Source organism: Chelonoidis abingdonii, chromosome 1, assembly GCF_003597395.2.
Source record: "Chelonoidis abingdonii isolate Lonesome George chromosome 1, CheloAbing_2.0, whole genome shotgun sequence".
Lineage (NCBI taxonomy): Eukaryota > Metazoa > Chordata > Testudines > Testudinidae > Chelonoidis > Chelonoidis abingdonii.
The window spans coordinates 141953398-141973736 of record NC_133769.1 but is presented as its reverse complement, the minus strand read 5'-3'; the positions used below and the strand labels follow the sequence as shown (position 1 = coordinate 141973736).

General features: G+C 41.1%; 1 protein-coding gene across 2 annotated transcripts in view; it reads right to left on the bottom strand.

The window, feature by feature from the left end:
• The window catches only part of CRACR2A (calcium release activated channel regulator 2A), a 94089-nt gene that overhangs the window by 14421 nt on the left and 59329 nt on the right, over positions 1-20339 (bottom strand). For both annotated transcript variants that reach the window (XM_032775740.2, XM_032775741.2), the window contains exons 8-13: positions 15291-15478; positions 12137-12208; positions 10341-10386; positions 9317-9408; positions 7297-7627; positions 606-738 (exon numbers count right to left, since the gene is read on the bottom strand). In XM_032775740.2, the coding sequence (XP_032631631.1) occupies positions 606-738; positions 7297-7627; positions 9317-9408; positions 10341-10386; positions 12137-12208; positions 15291-15478 (862 nt within the window). The remainder of the gene's footprint in view (positions 1-605; positions 739-7296; positions 7628-9316; positions 9409-10340; positions 10387-12136; positions 12209-15290; positions 15479-20339) is intronic.

Here is a 20339-nt window from a genome sequence, read left to right as displayed (position 1 = left end):
AACTTGCCATCTAAGCTGCAGCTCCCAGCATCCGTGTCTTCCTTCTAGAAGTCCCAGGAAATTATACATATAGTCTGAAGGTCTGACTTGTAAGTGCAACAGTTATGAGCACAAGCTATCTTGGCACCAGTTAAGCACCCAGCTTTGTAAATTTATCGCTAACATTTTTCTCTTTTTGTGCCATACAAAGCTTTTTTCCCTGGAAAATTAGGCAATTATGATTTCAGTGATGGTCATAAGGGCATTTGACATTTGCCAAATCTTATTAATCTTTTGGGATGCAGTGTGATCTAGTGCCTCGGTTACTAGACGAGAAGCTAGGAGACCCGAGGAAAAATCCTGGCTCCACTGAAATCAATGGGAATTTTGCCAATGACTTAAGTGAGCCAAGGATTTCATCACTGGGTTCTAATTTCAGTTCTGCCACTAATCTGCTCTGTGACCTCAGGTAATACATCACTTCTCTGTCTCTTTGCTTCTCCTCTTTGGGACAAGGACTTTCTGTCACTATGTATTTGTACAGTACTTAGCAGAACAGGACCACAGCCTTGGTTGGAACCTCTAGGTACTACTGTAATCATCATCATAATGTTTCTTAAACTTACCTACGGTAGCAGATGTGTCTGGGGAAAAACGGCCTTCACAGAATCGCCTCAAAAATGAAGTCTTTCCCACACTTGAATTGCCCACGAAAACAATCTTGAATAAGTGATCAGGGGCAGAGTATATTCTCTCCTCCTTCAAACAAGCACAAAAGTTAGTTGACAATTTAAACTCTACCTCTGAACTCTGTTGCCCTTTCCAATTTGTAAAGACTTAAAGATGACCTGCAAAGAGGAAAAAATTGAGGCTGTATCCTTCCTTTTTGGTGACTTATGAAATAACCTTAAGAGTTTTTTATCTGGTTGATTTTTTTTTTTAAGGAATTTTGTTTGTTTTTTACCTTAATGATATTAGGAATGTCCAGTCTGGCCTCCTTTGGTTTTAGTGGAAGACTCTGTAGAGGTCTTATCTGTGAATTGTGAGCCTTTTTGTCACATACAGAAAGGATGAAATATTGAATTTTTATCAAAGTTGTATTTTTTCCACCAAGAATTTCTAGCATCTTTGAGTTCAATTTTTTGAGTCAATGTCATTTTCTTTTCAGTCTAAACCAAAAAAAAATACAAGTCTCCTGCTGATTTTGTAACCCCATGGCCTTAGCGAATCTGATTCCCAGCCAAATTTTGGGGTGCAAGCCCCATGTGAGCTGAAACAAAAAGGTTTGCATTTACCTCTGCAAGTCCAATCCAACAAGCTCTGCACAGTTCTGTCCAGAGCCTCCCCACACTAAACTTTATCTGTATCATAGACTGTGTGTCTTTACCTCGAGAACACAAGCAAATTTATAATCTGTTTTATACTTTCTATTACCTGATTGTGCTCTCATTTGCTATTGGTGTAGATCCAGGAGCTTCCTGATTTACACCAGTGTACAATTGATATAAGTGAGAGGAGAACCAGGCCCAGTTAACTATGCAGTTAATCTTTGGCAGAGTGAGGGTGATAACCTCTTAGCTTCCCAAGTATGAGGAAATTTTCCATGTTTTGTGGATTAAACTGAGAGGGGATGCTGGAGAAGACTATTTCTGCTCTATTTTAGGTACACCTGTACCCCGATATAACACAAATTCAGATATAACCTGGTAAAGCAGCGCTCCAGGGGGGCTGTGCACTCCAGTGGATCAAAGCAAGTTCAATATAACGCAGTTTCACCTATAATTCAGTAACATTTTTTGGCTCCCGAGGACAGCGTTATATCAGGGTAGAGGTGTACCTCCTTATTCCAAAAGCACTTCCCTTGTATTTTCAGCTGCAGTGTTTTAGGGAAAAATGGAGCAGCACCACTGAGTTTGTAATGGGGACCAGAACCATCCTGCTGCTCTAGGATAGAGAGGCTGAAGGGGGAAGGCAAGGTGGGGAGCACGATACTAATTCTGTAGAAAAAGAGGCAGGGTGAATCTCCCTATAATGCAAAGTGAGCACTCCAACATATGCACAAGGGTGCTGGCCCAGATCTTCCAGCAGGTAGCCTGCCTGGTGTTCCCTTCAATGCAAGGTAGACATCCAGCCCACTCAATATTCTGTACTGCTATGAAGAAAATGCTGAATTGTCCTGGGAAAAAATAGTTGTATTTGTACTAGAGAAAAAGCCCTCCAATGTGCCCCTTAACTGTAAGAAATCCATTCACCGGGGTCAACATTTGGAGCAAATATCTAGCTAGCTAGCTGTCTTCATGTGTTAGAATAACAGCCATTGTTATCACTGTACTGAGATCTCTTATCGCTTCGCTCCCTTATCCTTTTAGATTAAAAACTCAAACTGCATTGCACCTTTAGCTCTTAGCAATATGCACGCTTCTATATATGGAAGGAAACTTCTTACATCTGCTGAAAATCACCCTGAGCCTCTATCCTGTTTCCAACAGCAAGCATCATGGGAGGTGTGTGTGTGTGTGTGTGTGTGTAATCTGAGTGCTGGGAAATAACACACACACACACATACACACAGACTGCCGCCCTCCCCAGCTTGGACTGGAAGGCCCTAAATTGCAACTCTATTAGCTAATAACAATAGCTCAGTTAGCAGTTAGCCAGCATCAAAAATCTTGTCCTCAGTGGACACACACAAATTGGCAGGGTTAACAGCCTGAGAGCATCACTGGGTCTTGGCTCAACCCATTGATTGCCCAGTCAGCCATTTCCCTATGAGATGCATCCGACCCACTCATGAGGGAAACCTACCTTTGTAATCAAACATATGGCTCCAATGCCACGTCCAAACTGAGCATAAAGATGAATACTTATAACAGGACCAAGCCATCCAATAGCTATTGCTAGTGATTCCAGCCATGCAAGCTGCAAAGAAGATGCAGCTGCTAATGCCTCAAGCTGGCTCAAGCTGTTTTTTGTTGAGCTCTTGGCTTCAGATGACTCCCTGCTGGATGCCCCCGAAGTGTAACTCTATGCCCTGAAAGGACTGAGCAATCTGTCCTGTGGGCAAAATGTCTTCCCCCATCCTAATGTGGGAATCAGTCACTGGTTGGAAACCTATGATCTGCAGAAACAAGTTACAAACTCTCCCCAGATTATTAAATCTTGAAGTGGAAAGGCACTTTGCCATATGCTATTGGAATATAAATTTCTCTTAGGTCTACAATATGGTCTCAGATTTTTATCTTGATGTCATGTGCTATTAATGACCTTCCTACATACAGCACACAACCAGTCATGTGTGTCGGTTTTTGGCAGATTTAATAGAAATGTGTGGGGCGGAAGGTATATACACAATGGACTTGATTCCATCTTGTTGGAGCAGAGGGGAGAATTGTACCTAACTGTGCCTGCCTGGCTTGCAGCTCCTTAGATGATTCACCAGAAGGAGTGCAGATGATGGGCTTTGGATTGGGAGCATAGTTTTAATCTCTAACTGAGTCCCCATTAAAGGTTGCCTCACCACGTCCTTGGTCACCCTAGCTACAACATCCAAGCCAGTGCCACCCGCTTTGAAGATGGGCTGACCAAATATGGGCCCTTCAGCAATGCGGAGGTTGCTGGCACGTTGCACTGCTTCAGTGCCCTCTTTGAGAAACTTTCCATCTGTGCTCGGGACATGATAACCCGGGAACGAAAAAGACTCAATCATTCCTGGAAGAGAACTGATTTACACAAGCTCTACCACCCTTCTGATAAGGGGCTCTCAGAGCTGACTTAGAATGTCTGGTGATTAGGGAAACTTACTACCGGTGACCTGGAGCTCCTTGTACTCAATGTGGAAAGAGCTGGGACCACAGAACGTATCGTCATAAGGGTGTTAGACATCGGGAGAGCAAACACTAGGGAATTAAAAACACCTAGGTCTCGATGCTCCCCTCCCCAAGGCAGAGTGGAGAACAGAACTGTTGAACAGGGCAGGAGTGGTCTTAGGGGAGGGCTATATGACTACAAGGTATAATTCTGCCCCCATAACATAGTCACCGCTAGACCGTGCATGGCATTTACACCGAAGATTCACTGTATAGCATAATATGGGATGAAATCGACTGGAGAAGGAGAGGGACAGCCACTCTTCAGGGCTTATCCCCCAGGGGACTCCTTGAAACTTACAATGCAGTGGCAGGAGCAATTCCAGAGGGCATCTGTATGCACAGACAGCAGGCTGAAGGGACCCTCACTGATGGAACAGCAATGCCCCCAGCCCTGCTGCCAGCGGGAAAAGCCAGAAGGGAAAGGGAGGTAGAGTCCTAGCAGTGGATAGCATGAGCTCAGAGTGGCTGGCCACTGCAGTTTAAATGCTTTGACTGTGCCATCTCTGAGGCTATGGAGAGGTCTCCCCAGGGAAGAATGGCAAGTTCCATTGCTTGGGAAATGTAAAGCTAAACTAGAAAAACAAACTTCAAGGCCAGATTGTGGCTGCTCTGAGTGGGTGTGCAAAGGGACAGGGGAAGCACTAAGAGCATCTAACCCCCCCCTGACACACACACACCTTGTGCCTCACAGGCCGGCACTGGTCACACTCACAACTTCTAGGCTCCACTCAGTACAGGGACTGCTCTGGGCTAGCGCCCTGCTTGGGGTGGTAATCACTTCAAAGGGAGCTTGAAGAAGACAGTTTCCTGGGCCCCCACCCTCCAAACTTGTCAGTGGGCTTGTTTGACTATACAGAGAAACGTGTTGCAGCCTCTTAAGAGATACAGCAGAGGGGGCCTGCTGGGTGAGGAGGCTCTGCGTGACCTCCAGTACTGGGGTTGTAGGGCTATAATGAGACAGTCCTTTACTGGAAGTAAGCTGAGCTAGTATATAAAAAGCACCAGTGGAGCAAAATTCATCCCAGGGGTGCATATCAATAGTTGTTATTGATATTAGTGGATGCCAATGTACCCATGTGAGGGTAAAAAATTGTGGCACAGATATTCATTCTAGATCCTAGAACCCTCAGCTGAGGTTAGGGTCCCATTGGACTAGGCACAGTACAAACACAGCATGAGGCAGTGCCTGCCCCAAAGATCTTACGCTCTAAATAGATAGGACCAACAAAGCCGCAGAAGGGAAAACAGAATCACAGCGAGGGGATGTGACTTGCCCTAGAGCCGCAGTTCTCATTCCGTGGCCTGTGGGCCACTGGCAGCCCAATCAGCACACAGCTACAGCCCATCCTCAGGGCCATACAGGTAGTTAGATGCGGTCCACATAACACAATGTGGGCCACAATGGTAAATAGTTGGGAATTGCTGCCCTAGAATCACCCAGCAGGTCAGTCACACAGCTGGAAATAGAACCACAACCCTCTGAGTCCTACCCATGTGGCTGAGCTGCTAGGCTGTGCTACTTCTTGAGTAAAATTACTGCCTCTCTCTTCTAAAATACAAAGGACTTAAGAGAAATTCTGAGCAATCTCAATATTTTAATTTCCTAGTATCAATTTGTTTAAGAAACCAGCTAATAGATTTTCCAATTGTCATTTAATGTCACTAATAAGCTAATTCTCTGATTTAAGTCTTTATAATATCTCTACCCCGCTATAACGTGACCTGATATAACATGGGTTCACATATAGTATGGTAGCAGCGGGGCTCTGGTGGCACTTTAAGGGGTCTGGGTTCTGGCTGCTGTGGGTAGCCCCGGGCCCTTTAAATCACTGCTGGAGCCCTGCCACTGTTACCCTGGAGCTGTGGCAGTGGGGCTCCACTGGCGATTTAAAGGGCCTGGGGCTCACTGTTGCCGGAGCCCCAGGCTCTTTAAATCACCGCTGCAGCCCTGCCACCGCTACCCCGATATAATGGCGTTTCACCTATAACGCGGTAGGGATTTTTGGCTCCCCATGACTGCGTTATATCGGGGTAGAGGTGTAGGCACTTTATGACAGCTAACTAGTCCTAGGACATTTTACTGTTAATTAAGTAGCTAGTGAGTTCAGTAACTTTCTTCTGAGAAGGTCCACTTGATCATAAGTGAAGAAAAGGTCCAGCTGTCCAGACTAAGTAATACTCAGTAATTAGGATTCTTCTCTTTTGAGAACAGTACAAACTACCTTGTGACTATATTACATTAATGATCTAAATAGTTTTGATCAGCTTTCCTTTTTTTTAATGGAAAGGTATTTCTCTATCTAGATTATACTTTGTAACAAAGTGTGCCAATTATAACAGTTATTATGTAATCATGGCATCATTTTATGATCTTTTTAAAGATGTGCATAGTACCTGTTTCTTTTAGAAGAGCAAACTATGTAATTAAGACTGAGTATATCTATTTTTCCATACCTTAATCTTTTTAATATATACTTCAGGAATCAAGCAATGGATGACACTTACTAGCTATACTAAAATTATCTAGTAAGCTAAAGGGAGTAAGAATGTGAATAAGGTTTTTGACTGCAGAGTTGTCCTTTCCTGGATATTATTTTATAAAGTCTGGACTGCACACACAATTCAGTTTTCTGATAGGAACATTAATGTGAGAGTAGAGCTAGAAGAAGTTTTCTGAATTTTGATTTTTCAGTGAAAAAAATTGTTCGCATTTTGTCCCAAAAAAGCAAAGCACTTTTTTTGCATAAAGTTTTGCACAAAAAACCAAAACCAAAACCAAAACCAAATCCCCCATCAGCTATAAAAACTTGTTCCAAATTTAATCACAATTTAAAATGTTGACCAAAAAAAAGGACAAATTTTCCAGGTACATGGTCACAAAAAGCTTCCTCTTTTTTATCTCTCTCTACCCATTAGTGGATCCTCTAGTCCTATTTCCCAGTATCATCATTAGGTCTGATTTCAGTGTTCCTAAACAGTGCCTTATATTTGGCTGTCTCGTCTCCACTTTGAACATATCCAGTGAGATTTTTCCATAATCACCTTTAGTACCTTGACTTGGTGCTGACCTGATTGTGATCTCATAAAGATGTAAGAAATGGCCTCATGCGATTATACAAAATGTATAATTTAATTCACACAATTGTTCAGTTCCTTACTATCGTAATTCTTGGGTATATTTTCAGCTGATGCCTGGCTTCCCTGTTTTATACCTTCAAAATGAATTTTAGGCACAAATCTGCATGTAGGTACCTTATGCAATCAAGTAGCCAGAGGCCTAAGTAATCAGATTTGCATGAACAAAATCAATTAGAGGTATCAAAATGTGCATCTAAATTGTATGGGTGGAACTTGTGTCTACAAAAGGGAAGCCAAATGATTTTGGTTTGTGACAGTGAATTATTACATGATACCCTCCACCTCTATTTAAGGTAAGTTGTCCCCTTACATTTGATTGTGTTTCTTTCCCTACTGGCTGCTCTCTGAGACACAATGGTGTGTGGTCTAAAGATGTCACAATTTGCTTCTCATCCATTTCCTTTTCTGGGGTGACGTTGTCATTTTCTTCTGTCCACTTGCTGTACTGCTTCTCAGCTGGCATCTCAAGAAGCTGGGGTAAGGGATCTTCTTCAATGGAGATTATTCTCTGCAGTTGTTTTGTTTGAGTCATGCCCCCATTAGTACCATGGTCAGATTCTGAAGAAAGATATCCATTCAAACCAATAGAACTCCTCCTCCTCGTTAAGTTATTGAAAACATCATCATCTTCGGAGGATTGGCTAGATAAAGATCAGATATAAGTAGGTTACAAAATAACAGTAGGCCTAATTCTTATCTCATTTACATTGGTGTAATTCCATCCAGGGAATTACTCCTGACTTAAATTAATGTAACAGGATGCACAATCAGGTCCATTACACTATCTATTATGTAGAGCAGAGTTAGACTGTACAATCAATTAACTTTTGAAAAGTAAGTTAAACATCTATTATATAAGAGTGTTTGTATAAAATCAGTATAATACACATGTAACCCATACAGAAGGTAATATAACAAATATTAATATTTTGACTGAAAATTCAGAGACGAATAACAGTGGATTTAGGCTCATCCTAAAATGGTGAGAGAAGAATGAACAAAACTTTCCATCTGTGACATAATTCTGGTTTGAACAGTACGGGCCAGATCATCAATTGCTATAAATCAGCACTGAAATCTATGGAGCTATGCCTGTTTATACTAGCTGCATGTCCATATTCTTTCAGACTCTTGCTGTGGTCCCTATCCCCAAGGTGACATTCTACTGCTCTTCCTAGGTTTTTTCTTTGCCCAAAAGAAGCTTGTTAATATGACATGGAGGCCTTAATCCTGTTCCCATTTATTTCGTATTTATGATCCCATAATTCAGATTTAAATTCTGCATGGTTTTATGTCTTCTATCTATCCCATGTTCTTATGCATCCCAGGTAGTCAGCTACTGTCTGCAGTAAGGGGTGCTGTGGAGGTGCACTCCTCCAGCAGAAGTTCCTGAAGATATCATGCCACATTAATGCTGATCTAAGTAACACCAGGTACTGGACTGGCTTCTGCTGTTCTGACAATCTACCCATGCCCAAGCAGCATGGTCAGTGTATTAGCTGTAGCTGAAGATCTGACCCTAGATTTCTAATTTTTTAAAAAGAGCTCTGTAACTGGGTTGTCTAGGCAGCCTGTCAGGGGATGACTCCACTACCGCAGGTTCCTGATGATTGTGTCACCCCTCTCAGATCTGGTGCCATGGTGCCTTCACCACCCCAGCTAAGGCACACTGAAGTCCTACCACTTCCAGTATGTTAGATGACAAAACAAAAAGTGACAAAAAACAGTGAATTAAAAATCAGGTGCATCTGAAGATTTGTTGGCAGGATGCTACCCTTCTGCTCCAGGCTTGTCTTTGCATGTCCCTAGTCCCTTCATGTCCATCTTCCTGGGCCTAGTCATCCTATCCCCCACATGGTTTATTCACTTAGCAAGCTGCCTTATGCTCTTGACTACAGCCAGACTTGCCTTGTTGAGAGAAGTTGCAGAGCTCTGCTCTCCTTCCTGGTCAGTCCTCAACTGGACTAGATGTCCTTCTTTTAACTTTCCTCTCCACACCTGACATTGGCCACAGGCATAGAAGGGTAGAGTCAGCTGGATCACAGGCTCTCCTTAACCCTTTTGTAGCCAGCATGTATTCTATCTGTCTCATTAAGCTGCGTGTTGCCAGTGTGGGTCCTATCTGCCCCCATCACAGATACTCAGACGACATACTAATCAGCACCTTAGAGATCGATGCAATATCAATATTACACTTACAATTCCAAGCTGTAGTGGTTTCAAGAACAATCATGGTGAAATAAGCATTCTAAGCATCCAATAAGCACATCTTTTGCGCACTTTCCCTATAACTGTCAAACATATGTCAAATAGAAAAATTAAGTCCTTACCTCTTAAGTGATGCCTTTCCTTCTACATATTTGCCAATGATAGATCCTGATCTTTGTTTCCAGTTGGCTTTTGGAGCATTTGTTTTACTTTTCTGGAGAAATATATTATTTATTTTATTAATTTACTCTTACTATTCATTATGGTTAATAAAACAGTCTATTTGTTGCTAGTGTTTAGATGATACAGCGATGGGAGTGACAGAAAGTAATTGATGGATTAGCAGAGAGGCAAATGTTTCAAAATCTTGAGTGATAAATAAAAACATGGAAAACCCAGATTCTACAATAATTAATCTTCCTTATAGACCCAGTGGGCCAGACCATAAGCCAGTGTAAATCAGCAGAGTGCCACTGAAATAAATGAAATCAACAGAGCTATGCTGATTATACCAGCTGACAATCTGACTCAGCGTCACTCCTTCTTGTAGAGAAAGGAAACACAGATCACCTCTGCAAATGATTAGACATCATAATTCTGAATTATCTTTAGTACAGAAAAGGAAGCTATGATATCTCTCAGGTCCTGGGGACCTAGTCTCCTGCTGCAGGATACAAAGTCAATGAGATTGACTTGTATCCATTGGCAGGAGGATAGGACTCTTAGAATGCAATTATCTTTGTTCAGTACTCAGATACTGCACTGATGTATAAATGTTTAAAGAGATTACTATTGATAGGATAGATAAACACTTGAATTTTAATGGCTCCATTTGAAGATTATCTCATTCCCTCTTGATTGTCTCCTTAGCTTTTTATAAACTAGGTTCATTAGTATTCATTCTCTTCCCCTAAAATAGCTTGAGTTTTAGTAACCTAAATATTTGGCTTCCAGTGGCTTTTAGTTTTATTTAATAAATACCTTTTGTTGCCATAAATCTTCCTTTTTAACTGGGAAGATGGTGAGTGCAAGAGGGAAGAGAATGACACAAGAATCTCTTCCCCCCCCCTACGACATTCTGGTCCCCATATTTTAGACCATTCTGATCTCTGATAACTACTGAGTTATAAAATGCTATTTGTGTACCTGTAAAAACATGTCTCGCTCATCTCTGAGATGTTTGTTCTTTTCTCTGTAAGGAAAGGAAACAAGTAAAAGAACCAGCAAACTATTGTAGAAATTTAGCATCTTTACTTTAATGTCTTTAATATATTTTTACATTGATATTTCTCCAAAGAATCATAGAAATAAGTCAACTAGTCTGGTCCTCTGCACTCAGGCAGGATTAAGTATTATCTAGACCATCCCTGTTTGTCTAACCTGTTCTTAAAAACCTCTAATGCTGGAGATTCCACAACCTCCCCTCTCCTGAATTCTTTTTTCCCTTAGACTTGCTTCCCACTAGCTCTTACCTACCAAGTCTCTGCATCTGATCAAATCTGCCTTCTTGAAGTGCATTATCTTTATTCTGCTGTTTTCATCTTTGACTTTAACTCATCTATATTATCATAAGGCCAGATCCCCAGCTGGTGTAATTCAGTGGGGACTATGCTAATTTAGACCATCTGGTTCTCAATCTACAAATGTCAAAGCAAAAGCTTCTAATGTGGAAAAAATACCCATGAACAATATTTCTTCATTTATTCTGAATCAAAGGGTTTCAAACTTTTCCATAGTTCAGATCTTAATAGAGAGCTTGTTTGGGGCATGCCCTCCCAATCACAGCTGCATAGACCTGTTGCAACCATGTAACATCCCTGAGACAACTACCATGATTGCTCATGTAGAAGAGCAGCTTTAAGAAAATAAAAAATGTGTTCAGCTTCTCTTAATGTGATTTAGCTGCTGGAAATAATGGAGAAGAGGCACTCCATGTGATAAGCCAGCTCTCTGCAGATCTAAGCCACACCCACTCTGGATGGTACTCTGGCACTTTCTCATGGCGGATGGGTCACACAAAGACGTTAATGGCTCTGCTATTGCCTTGGCTCACAGAAAGACCCAGGTCAGCTAGCCAAAGCTCCAGCAGGCTCATCAACCTCTATCTGTGACCCAATCACCAATGGAGGAGGACAGAGTGCTGCTGTACATTGGCAAATGCACTGCAAACCAACAGCGGGTCTCAGGCTACGATTTGGGAGCCTCTCATGTAATTGTAATTTTTAAATGCACACTGTAATGTAATTTTTAATGTAACTTTTAATGTAATTTTTAAATGCACACTGGATGAAAGACTGTTGCTCAAATGCACATATAATTAGCGCATATAAATTGAATAATCTAGTAACAAAAATGAGGTGATAATATTTGTATTAGATACTATTTCACATTACAAAAGACATTGAACAGTGCCCCGAACTAGCTTCAAATGCTTGCATTATACTCATATAAAAATGTTAGGCAGAAAATCAGCCATATATATTATATATATATTTAAACTAACAGTCTCTATTCTGAATGAACTACACTTGGTGCAGCAATGAAAGGCAAAAGGAGCTTTAAGCAGCCTTTGAATCTCCTGTATCCAAGGCCTGGCCCACAACAAAGTCAGGGCAGCCTCACAGCTGTTTTGACCTGCCCTTGGCTGAAACAGCCTCTTAGATATTACTCCATAGCACAGAATAGCCACAGTGCAGCATGCCCTGACAAAACCCCTGTCTTTCCTTGATAGTCCCCCTATGGTGGGGGGCAGGGAGCTCTGACAGGACAGATGCTGTAAGGATATTCCACTCTCTCTAGGACACTGAGGAATTTCTATATGCTGGGATTAATCCCAAAATGGCATTTCTGTCGGTTTGGGGTCATAGTTTACGAGCTTTAAAATAAACACACCGTTTTATAATGATAATGCAAGAAATCCTGCAAATGATTGTGTGTGTTACCTTAAGAAATCCAGCTGCTTAAGGAGTCCTGACTTCTCTCGCTGTAAAGTTTCTGTCACCCTGTATACCTCCCTATAACAGAGGGAAACAAAGAAATATCTGTCATGGACATTTTAACATAGTAGTTATAGGCTGCTTCCTACAACCCTTAGAGAATGCCACTTTAGGCTCAGTTTTGAAGTCCTTACTCTGGCTAAGCTGTCACTAACGTCAACGGAGCTCAGCCACAGTAAGGACTGCATGATCAGGTTAGTCTCACTTTTTTTTTGTTAGGTTGGATTCTACCAGTAGTAACTAACAACCAAGGAGTTAGAAGGAGATTTGCCTTTTTAAGATTTTCATCCAGTCAATTGACTACACGGTGATGTTGGAGCTGGCGTCTTTCAGATAAGACTTAAAATTAAGGCCCTAATCACTTGTGATCATTAAAGATCCCACGAAACTTTTCACAAGGCTAGAGGGGTTAGCCTTCCTATGCTGGCCAAGTTTCAATACAGGTAATGACATTTGGCTAACCTAGTTTTCCCTTATTGGATATATTATTCCTCTCCATTTCCTGACCTAAACTGTTGTGCACCATTAAACACATGGACTGAGATCCTCAGATGACATAAATATAGTCTCTTGCCTGCCCTGGAGGCAGTGCTGAGCCACACCATTGCAGGGAGAGCTGGGCATGATCGACTGCTAATTCCATAAAGTATTTTGGAATAAAAAGTACTTTACAAATGTGAAATCATCATCATCGTTCAGTAGTTTGACCACAAGAATGGAGAGCAGCTGAGATACCATCGACCAATTTCCTGCTGGTTTCCTCACTTCCTTTGGAATCAGCCTGCAACTGATTGCAACACTGGCTTTGCTCTGTAGCTCACAAGTGAGGCCCTTCAAAGAGGAAATGGTCTTGGGGTGGGGGGAGAGGGAGAGAGAAAGGGGAGAAATACTGCCATTGTTCACTTCAAAACTATAAATGAAACATACAAATGTAAAAATGAGGCAGCATGCAAAACTCAGAGCTAGGCCCTCAGCCGACAAAAGTCAGCTGAGGATTTGGCCCCTGTTTGAAATGGGCTTGGTTCTGGGTGGCTATAGTCAAAGGAATAGCCCTCATATGTTCAAAACAGATTAAATTAGCAATAGCAATGCAGAGTTTGGGCCAATGGCCTTCTGAAGAGAGGAAACATTATTTAGTCCAAGATGATGCATCTCCCTGAGAGGTGCTGAGTTCTCCAGTTCCCGGCACCGAGTTACATGTCTGCAGCTGAAATGATTGGATTTCGGGGAGAAATAGTCATGAAACTTTTGCTAATTCTGAATCCAATTCAGGTTAGCAATGTGCACACTTTCTCTGATTGTTTTTCATGAATATTAGTGAGAGGTAAGACTCATTAGAAATAAATGCTCATGGAAAGAGAATTTGAGGCCTGTAGCTGGCCTTCATTTAGGGCCAGATTTTCAAGTGCTCAGGATCTGCAGTTGGGACCAGACTTTCAAAAAGCTGCTCCTACTGTGACACTTAGGGTGTTTTAGGTATCCGTATGGAAGCTAAACTCTTGAAAATCTGGCCCTAGTGGTAAAAATCTGAACCCTTCTGAAAATTCCAGCATTAAGGTATAATTACTGAACCGCAGAGGGACAACACAAGACTTGTGTTTCACTTCAGTCCAATTTCCATCCCCTAAATATTAGGCCTGACTGGAAAATATTTTTCCCTGCAGAAAATTTTGAGTTTTATGCAAAAAATTGAAATCCAAAATATTTCAGCTGAAAAGAGAAATTCTGAAATACTGCCACACTATCTCCTGGGAACTGCAGTTCCAGTGCCTCATGCATTCATTTTCCTCTATAGGCTGAGCTCTCTGGTTGGACTAAATTTTGCACATCCCACCATGGTCTCCTCTCTTGATTAGGGAAGGTGGTGCATCATGGTAGTCATATAGCCATGATGAATCATGGGAAATGTAATATGACTAAAAAATCCAACCAATAGAGGAGAATGGTCTCCTGAAGCAGACAAACTACAGTTCCCATGGGGAACCAAAAGGCATTTCTCAATTATATTTCAGCAGGGATATTTTGGTTTTCAGCCAAAAGAAATACTTTTTGGCTTTCAGGTCTTCTGGTTTGTTTTAATGAAAAATTGAACTTTGTTTCAGAAAGCAGGCACTTTTCACGACAATTCTGCTTAATTGAAAAAGCCAATTTTCTGTTGAAAAATAGTTTCAGTGGAAATTTTTTCACCAGCTTTAATAAATATTCCTTTAAATGGACTTAAGTGTTGTACAGGCCTTATTCTGCTCCTCTGGAGTCAAGAAAATCAAGAAACAAAATGACAGTTTTGCCCACCTCTTCTTGTGCAGCTGGCACAGTTCAGGATCTGGTTCACTATGTTGTGGTGTGGTGTGCAATACTATTAACGTTGTCTATTTTAGTATATAGCACTAAGAATTTACTTCCTTAAAGCAAAATATAGGAAAATTTAAATAAACATGGTACAAAAAGTGGAAATGATTCTCTACCACCTTTTGTAGTCACTATATGTAGCTGGTGAAAAGAGTGAGTTCAAAACAGGTATAAAACTTTTGGTGTTTCAGTAGTGCTCTTACAATTCTCAATCACTGTTGGATGTCTGGCATTCAAAGCATTCTCATAAAAGCTCAACTGAATTGGTTAGGGCATCTCATACGTATGGTCAACTTGAGAATATCCAAGGCCATATTCTATGGTTAGCTAAAGTCAAGCTCGTTCTTTTGATCACTAATACAAATGATATAAAAACACACTGAAGTCAAACTTGACAGTATGTCAGTTGACCCCCAGCAACTGGGAAGCAACAGCCCACAACAGTGCAAGGTGGCAGCAGAGTTGTCATTAACCACTTTGAAGCAAGGTATATTAACACCTTATGTGAAAAATGTAAACAGGGTAAAGCGGGGATACAACAGCCTGCTATGGCTATGAACAATCTTGTTGGTCCCATATGTAACCAAGTTCGTAGTTCTTGCATTAGTCTGACCTCGCATATTACTCCATCAGCATCACATGCATTTTGGACAGGTGTTAAAGTCCCTCCACAAGGTGCTGTGCACGTGGAGAATCAGGCTTGCTGTCACTTCAAGCAAGCATACTGGTGCCACAGGCAGCTGTCACTTACATTTCTTTTTCTTCATGTAGTCTTGAAGCCTCTTCCTGGAGCATCTGCAATTGTTGCTGGGCAACTATTAACTCCTGAGATGTTCGCTCCAGTTCCTGCAGCAGCTCTTGGTTTGTTAGCTTCAGCTTGGTGTTCTCCACTTTGGTCTCCTGTTTGTCATTGTGGAGTTCCTTACACTGACCCTCCAGCTAGAGGTGGTGGGAGGGGAAGAAAAGGAAAAGAAAAAAATGCCTCTGACTCACTGAGCTATTTTAGCTTGGCGTTAAGAAGGCTTTTAAATTTTAAAACCTAAATGAACCCATTTAAAATTATACTCATTCTCCAAAGTAGAGGCAAGAAAAGAATGCACAGAATTTGATAAGAAGGTAACAGTAGCTCCTGGTGTGTATAAATGAGTAGCACAATGGTTCAACCTGCTACTGCCTGGATGAAACAGCAACGGTAAAGGAGGTTCAGAGAGCCAGGGTAGCAACTTTGTTTGGTGTAAGGTTTTTTGAATGCAGCATGTATTTATTTTATGTTAGGAGATGGGACCTGTTACTTAATACATGTAATATCTACTTAGCAATATGGAGGGCTAGATTGTCAGTGTGCTCAGTAAGCTCTGACTGCACCTGATGGGGGTTGGAGAGGGTTTGAAGAAGGTGATTATGGGACTTGATCTATGCTGACTTCGGCCCTGCCTTAGTTTTTAGAACCATCTCAGAGGTGCTCTAAACCTGTTACTGCTTTTTCTCACCCCCTACACTAGGGCTTGAGGGGTTAGAATTACAGCTGACTACTCCAGCTCTTCATCACTAGGGACTCCCTCACACCAGGAGAATTCCCATCTGGGTTGATCTGGTCAGTTTACGGCCCTTTTGTGCTGGTCCAGTGGTGCAAAAGTCCCCTAGTGTGGGAGAGCATCTAACTGTGGCAGCAGAGGAGGAGAAAGATGTGGGGAAAAGGGACAATGAGCTAAAATTATAGACAGGAAATGCCATCCAGAAACACATAAACGCTCTTCTTGTGTTGTGTTGTTAGCAAATAAGTTTTTTAAAGGACATCAAGTGCATTGCAAGCTTTAAAGTGATACTAGATCAATCTTTGAGACAGACACACAGAGAACGAAAGGACTGGAACACAAATTCTGTATGTCTCTGAATTTTTGTGCTCTTGGAAGGCAGAGACTGACAGCTCCTGGGACAGAGTGGGCAGCTTTACCTACACAGCTCTGCCAATTGGAGCTAAATGAATAATTGATTTTCCAGTTCAGTGGCTAAACCAAAAAAATCCAGAAACATTTGTTTCTACAGAATGAAACAATTTCACTTACTGGATTTTTCTTTTCCTGGCTGAAATCTGCTGAATTTGACTCAAATTTAAGACTAGTTTTAGTTGACCTAAGACTATTTGTCCAGAAAATTTTGCCCAATTCGTCTACCAACTTGTACCTCAGCCTGGAACACTTCTATTGTTCCAACCATGGGTCCCTGCTGAGTGTAAACAACTAGGCCAGGATTTCTTCAGGTGGCTCACAAACAATTCACCAGGAGTATCTATTACCTGACCATTGAAAGTTGAGCTACATTGTTTAGTTTTGATCACACAAATTACAAGGCATTGTTTTCTTTCCCTGGGTGAATGAGGGAAACTTTTATAACTAAGCAAAGGCTTGAAGCTTTTGATAGATTGGTACAGTAAATAATGACATATTTTATAAATGCTTGTATACATATGCTAAAAGTCTAAAAACTAAGATGTGTGAACTTGAATGCCTGGTATTAAATGAAGATTTTGATATAATAGGCATTACAGAAACTTGGTGGAATGCTGATAATCACTGGGACATGGTAATACCAGATGTGATAAAGTTCCTCCTCTACCTTGGTAGGTCCTGCACTTATTGGCAGATTTTGCTAGCCTCAGAGATCTTCCTGTGTTAGATCAGGAGTTGGGAGGTTCTGGGGGGAACCCAGGCCCACCCTTTACCTCGGGTTCCAGCCCAGGGCCCTGTGGACTGCAGCTGTCTAGAGTGCCTTCTGGAACAGTTACACAACAGCTACAAATCCCAGGGCTACTTCTCCATGGCCTCCTCCCAAGCTTTGTCCTCACTACAGGACCTTCCTCCTGATGTCTGTTAATGCTTGTACTCTTCAGTCCTCCAGAAGCACGTCCTCTCACTCCCAGCTCCTTACACACACCTCACTAACTGGAGAGAGAGCCTTTTGTCCTGATTAGCTTTAATTAATTCTAGTAACTTCCCAATTGGCTCCAGGTGTCCTAATTAGCCTGCCTGCCTTAATTAGTTCTAAAAAGTTCCTGAGGGTTCTGGAATAGTCCCTGTTACCTTACCCAGGGAAAAGGGACCTGCTTAACCTGGAGCTAATGTATTTACCTTCGATCACTCTCTTGTAGCTATCTGGCCTGACCCTGTCACACAGGGTACACAGTATATAAGAATGACAGAGTAGGTTGCACTAGTGGTGGAATGGCACTATATGTGAAAGAAATAATATAGTCAAATATAGTAAAAATCTTAAATGAACCAAACTGTACCACAGAATCTCTATGAATAGAAGTTCCATGCTCAGATAAAAAACTATAGCAGTAGGAATAAACTGCTGACCACCTGACCAGGATGGTAAATGTGAAATGCTCAGGGAGATTAGAGTGGCTACTAAAACAGAAAACCCAGTAATAATGGGGGATTTCAGCTATCCACAGATTGACTGGGTACATGTTATCTCAGGACAGGATGCAGAGATAAATTTCTAGATGCCATTAATGACTGCTTCTTGGAGTAGCTAACTTGGAACTCCCAAGGGGAGAGGCAAGTCTTGATTTAGTCCTAAGTGGCGCAAAGAATCTGATCCAAAAGGTGAATATTGCTGAACTGCTTAGTAATAGCAGCTATAATATCATTAAATTTAACATTCTTGTTGGGGAGAAATGTCAGAGAAATCCATCACATGAGCATTTAATTTCAAAAATGGGAACTACACAAAGTGAGGAAAATAGTTAAATGGAAATTAAAAGGAATAGTCACAAGAGTGAAATGCCTGCAGCCTGCATGGAAACTATTTTTAAACATCATAATAAGGGCTAAAACTAAATATATGACAGTCCCCCCCTCCTCCCCTAGTAAGAAGACCAAAAAAAATGCCTCCGTAGCTAAACAGAGTAAAAGAGGAGATTAGAGATAAAAAGGCCTCCTTTAAAAAGTAGATGTCATATCCTACTGAGGAAAACAGAAAGGAGCATAAACTCTGGCAAAGTCAAGTGTAAAAGTTTAATTAGGCAGACCAAAAAAGAATTTGAAGAATCACTAGCAAAAGGCACAAAAACTAAAGAGCAAAAATTTTTGAAATACATCAGAAGCAGGAAACAATCAGTGGGGTCACTGAACAACTGAGGTGCTAAAGACGCACTGAAGGAAGACAAGCCTATTGCAGAAAAGCTAAATGAATTCTTTGCATCACTCTTCACTCCGAGTATGTGAAGGAGATTCTCCCATCATTTTTTTAGGTGACAAATCTGAGGAACTGTCCCAGATTGAGGTGTTAAAAGAAGTAATTTTGGATTAAATTGACAAATTAAACAGTACTAAGTCACCAGGACCAGATGGTATTCACCCAAGAGTTCTGAAGGAACTCAAATATGAAACTGCAGAACTACTAATTGTAGTATGTAACGTATCACTTAAATTAGCCTGCGCACCAGATGACTGGAGGATAGCTTATATAATGTTGATTTTTTACAAAAGGCTCCAGATGCTCTCCTGGCAATTACAGACTGGTAACACTAACTTCAGTACCAGTTGAATCTATAGTAATGAACAGAATTATCTGACACATAGATGAAAACGATATGTTGAGGAAGAGCCAGCACAGCTTCTGTAAGGGAAAATATGCCTCACCAATCTATTAGAATTCTCAGAGAGGTCAACAAGTATGTGGACAAGAGTGATCCAGTTAATGCAGTTTACCTAGATTTTCAGAAAGCCTTGGACAAGGTCCCTCACCAAAGGCTCTTAAGCAAAGTAAGCCGTCATAGGATAAGAGGGAAGGTCCTCTCATGGATCAGTAACTGGTTAAAAGATAGGAAACAAAGGGTAGGGATAAATGACAGTTTCACGATGGAAAGAGATAAATAGTGGGGTACCCCAAGAATCTTTACTGGGACTAGTGCTGCTCAATATATTCATAAAGGATCTGAAAAGAGGGGTAAATAGTGAGGTGGCAAAGTTTGCAGACAATGCTAAATTATTCAAAATAGCTAAGCCTAAAGCTGACTGTGAAGAGTTACAAGGGGATTTCACTAAACTGAGTGAGCAACAAAATGACAGATGATATTCAGTGTTAATAAGTGCAAAGTAATGCACATTGGAAAAAAATAATCCCAAATATACATATCAAACAATGAGTTCTAAATTAGTTGTTACCACTCAGGAAAGAGATCTTGGAGTCATTGTGGATAGTTCTCTGAAAACATCTGCTGATTATGCAGCGCCAGTGAGAAATAGCTAATAGAATGTTAGGAACCATGGGTAAAGAAGTATATAATAAAATAGAAAATATCATAATGGCACCACATAAATCTAAGGTATGCCCACACTTTGATTATTGCTTGCAGTTCTTGTCACCCCACCTCAAAAAGGGTATATTAGAATTGGAAAAGGCAACAAAAATTATTAGGGGTATGGAATGGCTTCCATGTGAGGAGAGATTAAAAAGACTTGGACTATTGAGCTTAGAAAAGAGATGACTAAGGGGGTTATGACAGACATTTATAAAATGATGACTGGTATGGAGAAAGTGAATAGAGAAGTGTTATTTACCCCTTTATATAACACAAGAACCAAGGGTCACCTAATGAATCATAGAAATTTAGGACAGGACTAAGTATTATCTAGGCGTCTGGACTGGATCCATATTTGGTTTGTGATCCACTATAACTTCCAGATCCCTTTCTGCAGCACTCCTTCCTAAACAGTCATTTCCCATTTTGTATTTATGCAACTGATAATTTCTTCCTAAGTGTAGTAGTTTGCATTTGTATTATTGAATT